Source organism: Pimephales promelas, chromosome 7 (genome assembly GCF_988280905.1).
Source record: "Pimephales promelas chromosome 7, fPimPro1.hap1.1, whole genome shotgun sequence".
Classification (NCBI taxonomy): Eukaryota; Metazoa; Chordata; class Actinopteri; order Cypriniformes; family Leuciscidae; genus Pimephales; species Pimephales promelas.
This window is the reverse complement of record NC_142775.1, coordinates 5,798,766-5,812,622: the sequence shown is the minus strand read 5'-3', so window position 1 is coordinate 5,812,622 and position 13,857 is coordinate 5,798,766. Positions and strand designations below refer to the sequence as shown.

The following is a 13,857-nucleotide window of genomic DNA, read 5'->3' as shown; positions in this document are numbered from 1 at the left end:
TCTGTTCTGTGATGCGCGTTCGTGACTCTCCTGTTTGAACTCGTTTATCAAAATGAACTAATCTTTTTTCGAGTCATTTGGTTCATTCAACGAACAAAATGAACGAAATGACTCGAAAAAAGATTCATCGCCTGGTGTCGTTTAAAGCCCTTTGAAGCTGCACTGAAACTCTCATTTGGACCTTGAACCGTTTGGTTCCCATTGAGGTCCATTATATGGAGAAAATCCTGGATCGTTTTCATCTTTTCGACTGAAGAAAGAAAGACATGGACATCTTGGATGACATGGGGGTGAGTAAATTATCAGCAAAAGTTGTTTTAAAAGTGAACTACTCCTTTAAGTGAGCTTCATAAATTCGTGTTGGCTGGCGCTGACGTCCGCCTGTCACTCACAGTATCATAACACTAAAAAACACTCCCATTGCAATTTGAGCAGCACACAGCTGTTGTTCAACGTCTGATAAGTATCATATGGATGTTTCTTCTGTGCATTAAACTTGCAAACGTTTAATTGAAAAAGGTGTTTATGTGTCACACAGCCTGCTGCTTTTATGAACCGTTTCAACCTTTCAAGTACTTTTGAAAAAGAAGTGCACTTAATTGTATTGAATATGCACTTGTAGTGTACTTCAAAACCTTAAAAAGTATTTTTTTTTAAGAAACGGTACATGCAGATAATATATTAGTTAAATAAAAAGTTGGATATGACTTTTTCTTAACACACTTAAAGTCCCCATGAATCAAAATTGACCATACTTACTTTGTTTGCCTAAATTGATAGTTTTGTGGTGAACAATTCATACATGCAAGTCAATCCACACAAAAAATTGTTTGGCTTCGTAATCTTTAATCAAATTTTGAAAATGCCCCTCCCCTCTGCATTGGAGGACCTTGCCCGATGACGTAGGTTTTACGGTTTGGGTGTCTCCTAGACAGCGTGTGTAAACTTGCGTCATCCTCCATTTCAGAATGAAACACCCATTTTTTTAGATCCAATCAGGTGCTAGTTGGAAAAAAAAGCCACGCCCACTATTTTGCCTCATTTAGTATTCCGTTTCTCTCGGAAATATGTCACAACACTAGAGAATAGCCGTTTGCAACTTCCGGTTCACGGGGACTTTAAGTACGTTTATAAATTCACTTTGTAATAGTCAAATTAAAAGTTTCACTTTAAAATACAAAATCATTGTTTTAATAATCTTTTGTCATATTTTAAATAAGTGCACTTAATTTGATGTGTTGACTAACATACTAAAACACATGTAAAGGACTTGATTATTAGTGTATCTGTAGTGTGTTATTAAGGATTCAAGATAATTTAAAAGTAATAAATTACAACTTCATCATTACAAATGTGTGATTACAAATATATTTAAATACACGGCACACAAGCTTCAATATAGAAATGGCATTAAATTATATTACATTTGACCATAAATTCTTGTCATGCATTGAACTCTACACTTTAACCATATGTGAAAGACAATATAGTACTCATGGAATTAAACATAAAAATGCACAAAAAAAAATCATTAATTTAAATTGAATTACAATTGACTTTCAATTAAGTGTTCGAAAACATTACATGCAGTGCACACAAGTATATTATTTCCACATTAAAGGGTTAGTTCACCCAAAAATGAAAATTAAGTCATTAATTACTCACCCCCATGCTGTACCAACCCCGTAAGACCTTCGTTCATCTTCGGAACACAAATGAAGATATTTTTGATTAAATTTGAGAGCTGTATAACTACCACATTGGCTCCTAAGGGACTGCCTCTTGACAGCCCAAAAAGTCAATGAAGAAAATGTTTAAATATCCCAAGTGACTACCGTGGCTCAACTATAAGTTTATCAAGCGACGCGAATACTTTTTGTGTGAAAAAACAAACAAAAATAACGAGTTTATTCGACTATTTCTTTTCTTCCTTGTAGGCCAGAACGAGAATTCCTTAGATTTCCACGACGCATGCGCGAGAATTGCGATCTGCTCACACCAGCTTACACTACTTCAGATCGCAAATCTCGCGCATGCGTCGTGGAAATCTAAGGAAGTCTCGTTTCTGGCCTACAAGGAAGAAAAGAAATAGTCGAATAAACTCGTTATTTTTGTTTGTTTTTTCGCACAAAAAGTATTCGCGTCGCTTGATAAACATATAGTTGAGCCACGGTAGTCACTTGGGATATTTAAACATTTTCTTCATTGACTTTCTGGGCCGTCAAGAGGCAGTCCCTTAGGAGCCAATGTGGTAGTTATACAGCTCTCAAATTTAATCAAAAATATCTTCATTTGTGTTCCGAAGACGAACGAAGGTCTTACGGGGTTGGTACAGCATGGGGGTGAGTAATTAATGACTTAATTTTCATTTTTGGGTGAACTAACCCTTTAAGTGCTCTTTTTAAGTCTTTTTCACTAGAGAGTGCTTGTGAGGTATTGGTGTAGTGTTGTTCATTGATCAGATCTGAATGTTAAAGGGTACATATCATGCTTTTAAATCATTCATTTTTACTTATAAATCATACCGTTGTGGTCTATATAAAACATAACTGCAATGCTTGGGTCTGAATTCCTCATTATTATAGCTCCACAGGCCCCTTTTCTGATGTGCGTCTGTGAGCGACCCGTTTCAAAGCGGCCCCTTTAAATAAAATGGAGTTGCGTCTTTTCCCGCCCGCTCTCCAGGTCGATGAGTTCACGGTCAGTTCAACTCCCCGCGTTCGGCCATTATTGTAGTTTGATTAGAGATATACGATTATATACGATAGCTTCAAAGAACATTTTTAGTCACTCGTTAACAAAATGTCAACAATGGAAGACTTGTCCATCAAGCCTTAACGTTACATATTCGAGCCAGAGCGAGCGATTTGAAAAAGACGAAGACGAACCTGCAGAACAACGTCTTCATACGGATGCAGGGGTATGTAACGTTAAGTTAACTATGTAGTGTTATTAGTGAAAGTCGACTATTTCTCTTGTTAAAACAAGCACACTGACAAGATAAATGACTGCGGTCTGATCTTACCACTAAAAAACTGTATTAATAATAATATAATAACTTACGTGTAGAAAAGAATCAGAAAACACAGCAGCTAAATGACAGAAGGAATTGACCCCTCATTCAGACGAAGTCGATCGGCAAACCCTTCTTTATACTGGCGGAGGTTGTTGAAGTGGGAATCCTTGAAGTGCTTCAGGTCACTAACGTACATCCAACAACCGAACATTTTGACTTGCCCTCTCGTTACTTCTGCATCATTGAGCTCGGACTACAAAATCGGACCGAGAAATAATAATGGCGGATTGCTGGAAGTGTTGGACCGGTAGTCGATGTCCTTATTTGGCAGTTCCGCTGCAAATACGGTGACGTGATAGTTCAAAAAACGTCATAGAGAACAGAAAAATCTGAACAGGTTGAAAAATATGACCAAAACAGAATATTAAGATATAAACGAAGCACCTGAAGAGAATAATTTCATCTTTTCTGTACTTATAAACACTCCAAATATACAACAAAATGCATTTAAGGGCTAAAAAAGTGGATTTTGCATGATATGTCCCCTTTAAATGCGGATGTTGTGATTGTGTTGTAGGACAGGCCGCTGTTCAAACACATCCTGTCCACGCTGGAGTCCATGTGGAACGACAGTCAGTTACCGGACCAGTGCAACACGTTCCTGCAGAATAAAGCAGAGTGGAGGTACACTAACACACTAATGACTGCACAATTATCAATATCATGTCTCTCTATACACTAAAGCAGTGGCTCTCAAAGTGTGGGACGCAGAGGAATCACTGAATTTCGCATGTAAGATCTATTCTTCTCCCAGTTCACCGGCCACTTACTTATACCGGGAGAAGTGGAGGAATTCACGTGCTGTAAATCCAACAGATCTGATTCTCCGAACAGCGGCACAAACTAACAAGGAGGCGCATAGCTCAACTAACGCAATCGTTATAAAGGTGTTTAAACAACATTTCCACTTGCATATTTGACAATCGGAATATCAAATATTCCATCATATTCATAGCTAACAAATTTTTGAATATTTTGAATAAAAAAAATGATCATTAGTCATTTACATTGCGTCACATGACAAACAATGACGCGTCACAATGAAGTGATAAGTTCTAAATAATGATCGCCTTGAAAAATATTTTACATGTACGTCTAAAATTAAGGTTAAATATTAATACACAGCCTGTAGGCTACAATATATATATATATATATATTTTTTACTTAATAATTTAAGTACAGTAGGCTACATTGTTTATTTTACTTTTAGGTGCAATACATTTGAATTTAATCATTATTTAAGTTTTTTATTTACCTGTATGTAAGCAGATCAGTGCAGTGTTAATGCTCAAACTGTGTTTTTACAATGTTTAAAGTGGCTGAATAGTTAGAGCAAGACCGATATATCGGCCGGCCGATATTATCGGCCGATATTAGGCATTTTCTAAACGAATATTACTAAATGAATATTTCAAAAATAAAATAAAAACGGACGAAACACGCTTCAATCATCTCTCCTTGGCCTGTTAAATTGAAAATGTATGTTTTATAATTTGCAGTATGACGTTATTGCTAAATTATGGCTCATCATAGACTAGCTAACCTGACATTGTAATTATAAGGTAGCTTATAAGGCAATGTAGGGACTAATTATTATTTTAGTTATCAAAATTTTAGTATATTTTGATGTTCCTCTGTTCTGTTGTGACAATAAAAGAAACAAGTTTCTTTTTAAAATGCATTATCATATTATTTCAGTTAAAACTCATAAATAACTACAAATAACTATGTTAAGGAAATCTGTTAATGTTTTGTTGCGCGTTTCTGAAAAAAAATAAATAAATAAAAAATATCGGCCGATATATCGGAATATCGGATTTTAAAACCAAAAAATATTTGTATCGGTATCGGCCTTCAAAATCCTTTATCAGTCGGGCTCTAAGGCCTACTGCACTACTGTATTTTCATATCGGTCATTATGGTGGTACATGGAGAGCCAAATATTTTCTGAGGTGGTACGTGGTGTAAAAAGTTTGAGAACACACTGTAAAAAATGCAACCCATTTTGATGTAAAAACTGCAGTTTAAATGCTATAAATTTGTAGTCAGTCATTTTATCCCTTAAGCTTGAATGTAACTCGACACCCTTGCCTCATTAAGTATACGTGATTCAATGAATATGTAAATGAGCCCCGCCTCCACTCACTCACTCAGCTCAGAGATCCACTCGTTGACAAACTGACACAAAGACATAAATATGTAATTTAGCATACAATGAAATTTTAACAATCCTCCTCCTCCACGCTTGTAAACAATGGGGCGGTACTTCCACATCCGTCCAGCGTGACCTTTCCAACAGGATCACGTAATGCCTGGCGCATCGCAGACAAGCACAAGACGAACAATTGTGGTTAAAAAGTATGTACATTTTTTATTTATTTTCGTTGTTACGCTAGATATAACACTATTCCTCAGCTGGGATCGTGCAGAGCCGTTTGAAGCTCTTCGAAGGACACCAGTAAGGTTGTTTATAAAAGCTACTTAAATATCCTAATTAATCTAAACCCTGTCTGTGAAACCAGACCATTGTGTCCTGGTGGTCTAGAAAGTCCTGATGCTATATTAAGACCATCTGGAACTGGGCCAGGAGGTTCCTGTCCCTCCCTACAGCTCAACAGGGAAACGTCGAATGAAGAAAAGAAATGTGACGTGTCAAAAAGGGGAACTTTAGGTCACATATAATTGTGAAATTCCAGTAGCATTTCTTAGAAAGAGTCAGACTGGGAAATCAGTCACACGGGAAGTGTGATGAAGTTGAGCAAGCAGGGCGTCAGGGGTGGGGCTCGACGGGACGGTGTTTGAGGACACCCGTTCCCGCTCCTGTCCCTTTATAAACAACTGATGCCTGAAGAGAATGTGTTGCTCCCTCTGCTGGGTAAATCAGATATTACAAATGTACAGTGGTGATTCTGCACTAAATGTTGCCAGCCAGCCTAAAAAAAGGCATTTATCCTGTCTAGAGAATAAAGACAACATTCAGTACTTATTCTTACACACATTTCTTTGCATACTTTGGCCAAACTTGTAAAATCAGTGAAAAACAACAAACACCACATTTTGTCTTGAAAGCATAAATTGTCTGTGTAATCAAAAACACAGTCAATTGTGGCTGTGGGTATACAGTTTGTCAAAACTCAAAACAAAACATCATATATTAGGGCTGTGCAAAAATTAATTGCGATTAATCGCATCCAAAATAAAAGTCTGTGTTTACATAATATATTTGTGTGTGCTGTATATAATTATTTTGTAAATATAAATACACACACATGCATGTATATATTTAAGAAAATGTGTTATTCATATATAAAATATTTATATTTATATAATATAGATTATGTATTTATAAATATATACAGAATTTAAGCGCAAATAATTCTTAAATATATACATGCATGCATAGGTATTTATTTGTAGAAAATATGTATATACAGCACACACAAATATATTATGTAAACACAGACTTTTATTTTGGATGCGATTAATCACAATTAACTTTTGCACAGCCCTAATATATATATATATATATATATATATATATACCCCATTTATTTTAAATTTTTGGACAAACAAGTGTTTTTTTGAGTCCAGTGAAATTGTATTAATGTTGTTACATTTCCACTCCAAAAGTGTGAATATGGGTACAGAATTTGTCCGAATTGAAAGTAATACGTAATATTAAAATGTTCAAACAATAATATTTCTATTAGTGTTAAAATTAATATATTTTGTCTTCTAATGAATATTTTAATGTCTCTCTCTCTCTCTCTCTCTCTCTCTCTCTCTCTCTCTCTCTCTCTCTCTCTCTCTCTCTAGTTCTGGCCCAGTGACATTAATAATTATGTTGTTAAATTGTCTATGCAATCATGTGGGTATAAATTGAAAAAAAAAATTCTGTAATATTTACATTTTCAAAAAAATATATTTTTAAATCTCAATACATTTTTTTATATTAGTACATCAAATTATGACACATTATGCAGTAAAATAATAATGGATGTAAGAAATGACATACTCTAAACAAGGTAATCTCGCCAAATTTTACAATAAATGGCAACCATTTATACTATTTTCCAGGCTAACTAGGCCTAACTCCAACTCACACCAATTTTATTTTATTTTAATATTTTATTTTATTTTTTTTCCGCTTTTCTTTTGTTTTATAAAAGGTTGTACACAAATGTGTTTGTGCATACCAATAAAAACATATGAAACAGAATAATGTAAGCTAATCACTTGATAAATATTGATTATGTTAATGAATGGGGATATGATGTTGATGAATATGATGTGTGTTGTGTGAGCAGGTGTGAGATCGAGGCGACTCTCGAACGTCTGAAGCGGTTGGAGAGAGATCTGAGCTGTAAAGAACAAGAGCTGAGAGAAAGAGAGAGACGGTTAAAGATGTGGGAGAGAAAACTCATCGACCAGTCTAACACACCGGTGAGTCTCTCTCTCTCTCTCTTCATGCAGGACACTGAGGACCTCGAGCTCGCTCTAACTTAAAGCAACTCAGAAGACCATTTCTGTCATCGTTTACTTGCATGTTTTTCCAGGTCGTTTGTTTCTTTAGTAGACCATAAAAAGAAGAATATACACAGTACAAAGTGATGTTTAGAGGGGATGTTTGTTTTTTATGACCCAACAAATTCGATTAAACTATCAAAAAATGAGGAAAATATTTTTAATTATATAATATAATATTATAAATATAAGGGAATAACAAAACAATGAACTTGCTTAGGGTATTTATGTGACAAAATTATTTGGCAAACTACAGCTAGAGTAAAGAAGTAAGCAAGTAAATGTTATTTATATAGCATGTTTAAATGTAGCAATGCTACCCAAAGTGCTAAACAGAATAACGGAAAGTCATATGAAGACAGTAAAACAGGCAATAAGACAAAAATAGAGTTAGAATAATATTCTGAGGCATAGATAAAGACTATTTATCATATAGGCCTGAGGATAAAAACAGAAACTTCTCAAATCCTAGTAAATGTGTTTCTATTAAAACACCTGCAAAATGACTTTTTATTGTCACACAGAAGTGCATTTATGCAGAAACCACAATCTCAAAAAGCCAAGATCCGTGTTTGGATTAATTACAGTTCGTCACTGAGATGGTTTGATCGCAGATTTAGTCGCAGGAAGTTCAAACTGACTGATTAACTCTTTCATTAAAGTAGAATATCTCAAATGGAGATCTCTAAACTGCAGCTCACACATTTGTCTGTTTTCAGATCATCCTCTCTTCTTCCGCAGTGTAGAGAGAGCGTGTGTAAACGGTTGCCAGATTGCAGAGTTGAAAGCGTGATCCTTTTTTTTTTTCAACGTTGTATTTATTGATTTTAGAAACATTTACTTTAAAACAAGCACAGGAAAAAATAATAATAATAAAAACAACAACGACAACATCTATACTATACAAATGTCAAGACAATGGTACATTAATAACATAAGAAAGCGTGATCTTTTAACAGAAAAGCAATGGTTGGGTGATTTAAGTCAAGTCAAGTCACATTTATTTATATAGCGCTTTTCACAATACAGATTGTATCAAAGCAGCTTCACACTGATAACATGAAAGTAGCACAACACAGATCAACAACATTGCTAAACACTAAATAATCCCAACTGAGCAAGCTCAAAGCAAGCCAAAAGCAAGGCGACAGTGGCAAGGAACCAAAACTCCATCAGATTGGATGGAGAAAAAACCTTGGGAGAACCCAGGCTCAGTCGGGGGCCAGTTCTCCTCTGGCTTACATTCATATTGTTTAAATATAAATATTAAATATAAATATTGTTTATGAATAAAACGGCGCCATAACATATCGCAGGCGTTGAGTCGTCTCATCACAGGCGTTGGGGCATCCGAAATCCCCGTGAGAGGCTGGACACAAAACTGGACCTGACGAACGCCATTTTTCTCGGGACAAGCGTCCCGAGATAACAGCAGAAAGGCAGATGGGAAATAATTAGCATAGCTGATGTTCATAATGATTTCCGTTATAACTCACAAACTCTCCGCAACCCAACCATACGCGCCGACCCGTTTGTCTAAGAGGCTGTCGAGCCCCACTGGTGCGTTAAGCAGTTTCAGTGGCAAACGGTTCCGTATGGCATAACAGAGGACTAGAAGGTAAGCATTATGTGAATGCTTGACTAAAGAGAAGCGTCTTTAATCTAGTTTTAAACTGTGTCAGCGAGTCAGAGGCTCGGACCGTATCGGGAAGGCCATTCCAGAGTTTTGGAGCTAAATGCGAGAACGCCCTCCCTCCTTTACTGGACTTCGATATCCTAGGAATGACCAGAAGCCTTGAATTTAGTGATCTTAAGGAACGCGGTGGATTGTAGGGCGAAAGAAGGTCCGTTAAGTACATAGGTGCTAAACCATTTAGGGCTTTATAGGTCAGTAGTAGTACTTTGTAGTTGATGCGGAACTTAATAGGTAACCAGTGTAGAGATGATAAAATCGGTGTTATATGATCATATTTTTTTAATTCAATTCTTTTATTTTAATTCTTGAACTCTGGCAACTGTATGCATGAAAGCTCGTAGCCGCTTCATAGAAACAGTCTGTTTTGTCTCCTCTTTTATTCGACAAAAACAAAGCGTGATCTTGGTCAAGTTATTATTTTGTAACTACATTTTAGCCTTTTTCGTCAAAGACGTTGCATGTTGATAAAGTCGCAGTGATCGTTGGTGTCGTTATCGTCTTAGTCATGGAAAAAAAGGTCGCTGTCATAGGTTTTTGTCATAGATTTCATTAATGAAATTAACACTAGTGTGTCAGAAACGAAACACCCATTACCATATCCGAGTGTCAGCTCTTGATACACAGTGATACGAACAGTGGCGTCGGTTTTACCCAATCAATTCCTGCAGAATTAAGTTTCGATCTTCTGGAAGTTCATCATAGTGGATTTGCTGCTCTAAACTCTTCCAGTCTCAGCTGAAGATACACTGTATGAGGGTCTTCACATTGTTCACAGGCAGCCAATGAAGACCAGAGACTGGCGTTCGGAAAATTTGTTACAAACCAACGTAGGTTTCGTCTAAGAAGTGAGACTGGAATCACTGACGACTCGTCTCAAGCAGTTCAGAATCGATTCTCTCTTTATTAAATCCATTTCTCAAGCATTTTGATCTTTGAAACTTTGCAGAGCTTCTACATTCTCACACAGCCACTGCATTAAATCCGAGGTAATATCCGAAAAAGCATAATTGGGGCACTTTAAACCGTATTTGCTGGACACTCGCTCACTGTCTTTCCTATAATATCCATTTCAACTCATTTAATTCAGTCATTTTAAGAACAGTTTAGTTTATGTAAAGAAGGGCACTCAATCCAGACGTTTCACGAGATCAAAATTAACTGCTCGTATTCAAGTTTTCTCAGATGAGGAATAGCTTGTGAAGGTATCTTTTTCCCCCATCAGGAACAGTGTTTATTTGCTGGAGGAAATCTGCTGTCTTTGTACGAAGAGTTTTAAGTGTAATAAGTCGTGTGTCGTGGAGGTTAGAGCAGTCACTTTCTCTGATTCCCTGTAACGGCTGTATTAGGTGAGGCCGTCTGAAGCCCACCGGGTCCTTATGGATGTTATTTATGGCAAATGAAGTGGATGTATAGCCACATGCTGAGGAGAGCGAGAGAGAACAGCGTGTCAGCGCGGCGAGGACAGCGCGCACTTACGAACAACTGACATTTCACTGACATTAAGATTGGCCAATTTGAGCAGTGTGAAGACTGTGAGGAACTCGCACACCGTCAAGAAGGAGAGAGAGATTGAAAAACATGAGCAAGAAAGAGTATTTCAATATTCCTTCCACAGTCGAGGATCTGTTCCTCTGTTCTTCTATTTATACTTTCCGAGGAAACCTGAAAAACTGTTAAAAAAAAAGAAAAAGAAATGACAGTGCTGTTCACTAGATATACCACTGATATTAATTCAGTTAAAGACTTTTATAGGAGGCTAGATTTAAAAAAAAAAACTGTATAGATGTCCTTACAGGATGACGGTGAAGGAAAGCTAAACCAGACTCAGCAGTTACATGTCATCCAAATAATAATACGTAACGGTTCGTATATTCGTTTATTCTGACTGAATTTGTGCTTGTTTATAAGAAATTTGCTGATTTGAAAAACTCATTATACGTGATTATACCGTACTGTTTCTATTGGGTCATTTCAATCAACATTTCAGTCATCTCGTCCTCCATTTTGTTTTTGTTTTCACTGAGCTCGTCGCAGTGCATTTTGGGATTACATTTGTTATATTGACATCACTATTCCAAAGAAAAAATGTTTTTGATATTTGCTAAAACGTTTGCTTGGGTCATTTGTTTAGGGACAATTGTAATAACATCATGAGCATTCGTCTTGACAATATAAAAAAATGGTGTCTTTAATTTTTATCTTTAATAGTCTGTCTAAGTAATTTCTCTTATAACAATTATGAAAATTGATTTACTAAAAAAAACTATCGTTCTGAAAATATATATGATCTGTGACACGATTGAATAATCTTGCCTGAGATATATCAGATCTGCCCATCAGATTGAACATGATTCATTTCCCTGAAGCTTGAGGAAAATATGAAAGTTTATGGAATATTTCATTACTTTAGAGGGGAAGATTTGATCATAACACATAACCTGGAACACAACTTCACATCCTGTTAATAAGCAAAACCAATTCAAAAACAAAACTGAGATACAGAATAAAGTTAAAATGTCATAAAATCGTCCATAAATGAGATGTCAAAAACACCAAGAAACAAACACACACACAAATAAATTTAGATATTCTACATATTAAACGTTAGTTAATTCTATGTAAGAATTTGCCTCATTTTTAAATTATTTATACCCTTGTAAATTAGGGATATCAATGAATGACTCTCTGACTCTCTTTGACTGTATCAAACATTGCTCAATGGAGTTCTTGTTGTTATTCTCTCTACTTCACAATATAAGAACACTCTATATATATGTCATTTGATAAGTGAACATGATGACGAGTGTTTGTGTGCTTCTGTCCGTCTCCGACAGCTTCTTCCGAACCTGGCGATCCACTCCTGGACAGAAGAACATGTGGTGGGTATTTTTTCAATCGAGATGATTTCAGATTTTTGTTCTTTTTTTTTTAACATCTTTTGTTTTTATAGCATTTCTGGATGAAGCAGATCTTTGAAGGTGAGATTCTTCTTCTTCTTCAACATTGATAATAATTTATTAGTTTCTTCAGCATCGAGTCATCATTTTAGAATGATCATGTGACACTGAAGACTGGAGTAATGTGGAATATTCAGCATTGATCACAGGAATAAATTATTGTTTTCTTACAACATATTCACATCAAGGCTCGAAATTGCGACCATTTTGGTCGCATATGCTCCTGAATTTTAACCTGTGCGACCTAAAAATATATTTGGGAGCATTGGTGCGAGTGCAAATAATGGTTGTGGTGCGACCTGTTTTCATTTCTCTACAAAAAGTTTGCAAATTACCGTGTACCTTATGTGCGCTGATACGCGGTGGCCGGACCATCATTTTATCCAACGTTACATAACCAATCAAACTTTATCCTTACGTTCTTAACTTTAAAGCAGATTTTAGATTGGTTAATATCAGCTGTCAATCACTCCCTTTCGCGGCGCTCCGTTGTCACGTGTGTTAATATCATTGGGGTCATAGCAGATAGATACTATCCGCAAGAACACCGCAGTTAAAGTGTCGTCAGCTCAGTACATCTAAAGAGATTATTAATTATCGATGGAGACACCGACCTGTCTGTCAAGGAGTGTGTGATCGTGTATGTCTATGTCCGCGTGCTTGATGGACAGCCCACGAACATCCTTGTCGGACACGTTGAGTGGAACATGCCAATGCTGATAGTGAGGATGTTTTTCGTTTTTATTTATATTGTTTTATTAATGCATAGCTTATTTAGTATTATATAGCAATATATGAGTAATATCATAATAAATACTTTGCTTGTTTCATTAATGGATGAATCAGCGTTTTTTTTAACAAATCTCTTGAATGAATGATTCAATAACAAATACATTTAAGTCACTTGTCGCCACCTAGTGGAGTAACAATGTAATCGATACAATTGTTATTTGAAGCTCCATGTTACTTTCAAAAGGTGCTCGTCTCTATTTTGATTGCTTCTGTAGACGTCAGTGTTTATATCCAAACCATAATCTTTAATTCTAGTTCCGATTCAAGTTCTTCTGTGATAAGAATATTTGTAACACAGAAATAACAATACTGCGTAGTTGTTGTATATACTCTCTGGGTCAGCAGGAGCACCATAATGTTCAGCTGTGATTTATAATAGACATGTTTAATAGACAAAATGTTGTCATTTAGGAATGAAAATCAGACATTAGATCTTCATTACATCCTAACACAGTAGAAGATCTAATTCAAATCAGTGTTGAGGGTCCTCCTTTGGAGGCGTTCGATGCCTCAGCCTCAGTGAAGAGATGGATGGAGGAGGGACAGAGAGCCTGGAGACCAAATTTCAAATCCTGGCCACAGGATGTGTAATGCCCCAGTGATTTTTGGTGTTGATAGGTGTTGTTTTTAAATAAAAGAAATTTGTTTATATATAATTTGTAGTTGTGGTGATCTTTAATTTTTGGTGGGTGCTCCTTAATTTTCGCTGGTGCTCCTAACTTTTTGAAGTTGGTAGCACCAGTGCTACCAAGTAAAAAAGTTAATTTCGAGCCTTGTCACATAGAAAACAACAGTGAAATTTCAGAATATT

General features: G+C 36.1%; 1 protein-coding gene across 3 annotated transcripts in view; it reads left to right on the top strand.

Annotated features, from left to right (window-relative positions):
- Positions 1–13,857, top strand: part of map3k20a (mitogen-activated protein kinase kinase kinase 20a) — a 54,945-nt gene that overhangs the window by 18,751 nt on the left and 22,337 nt on the right. For all 3 annotated transcript variants that reach the window (XM_089132987.1, XM_089132986.1, XM_089132988.1), the window contains 4 exons: positions 3,594–3,700; positions 7,385–7,520; positions 12,132–12,176; positions 12,248–12,275. In XM_089132987.1, the coding sequence (XP_088989113.1) occupies positions 3,594–3,700; positions 7,385–7,520; positions 12,132–12,176; positions 12,248–12,275 (316 nt within the window). The remainder of the gene's footprint in view (positions 1–3,593; positions 3,701–7,384; positions 7,521–12,131; positions 12,177–12,247; positions 12,276–13,857) is intronic.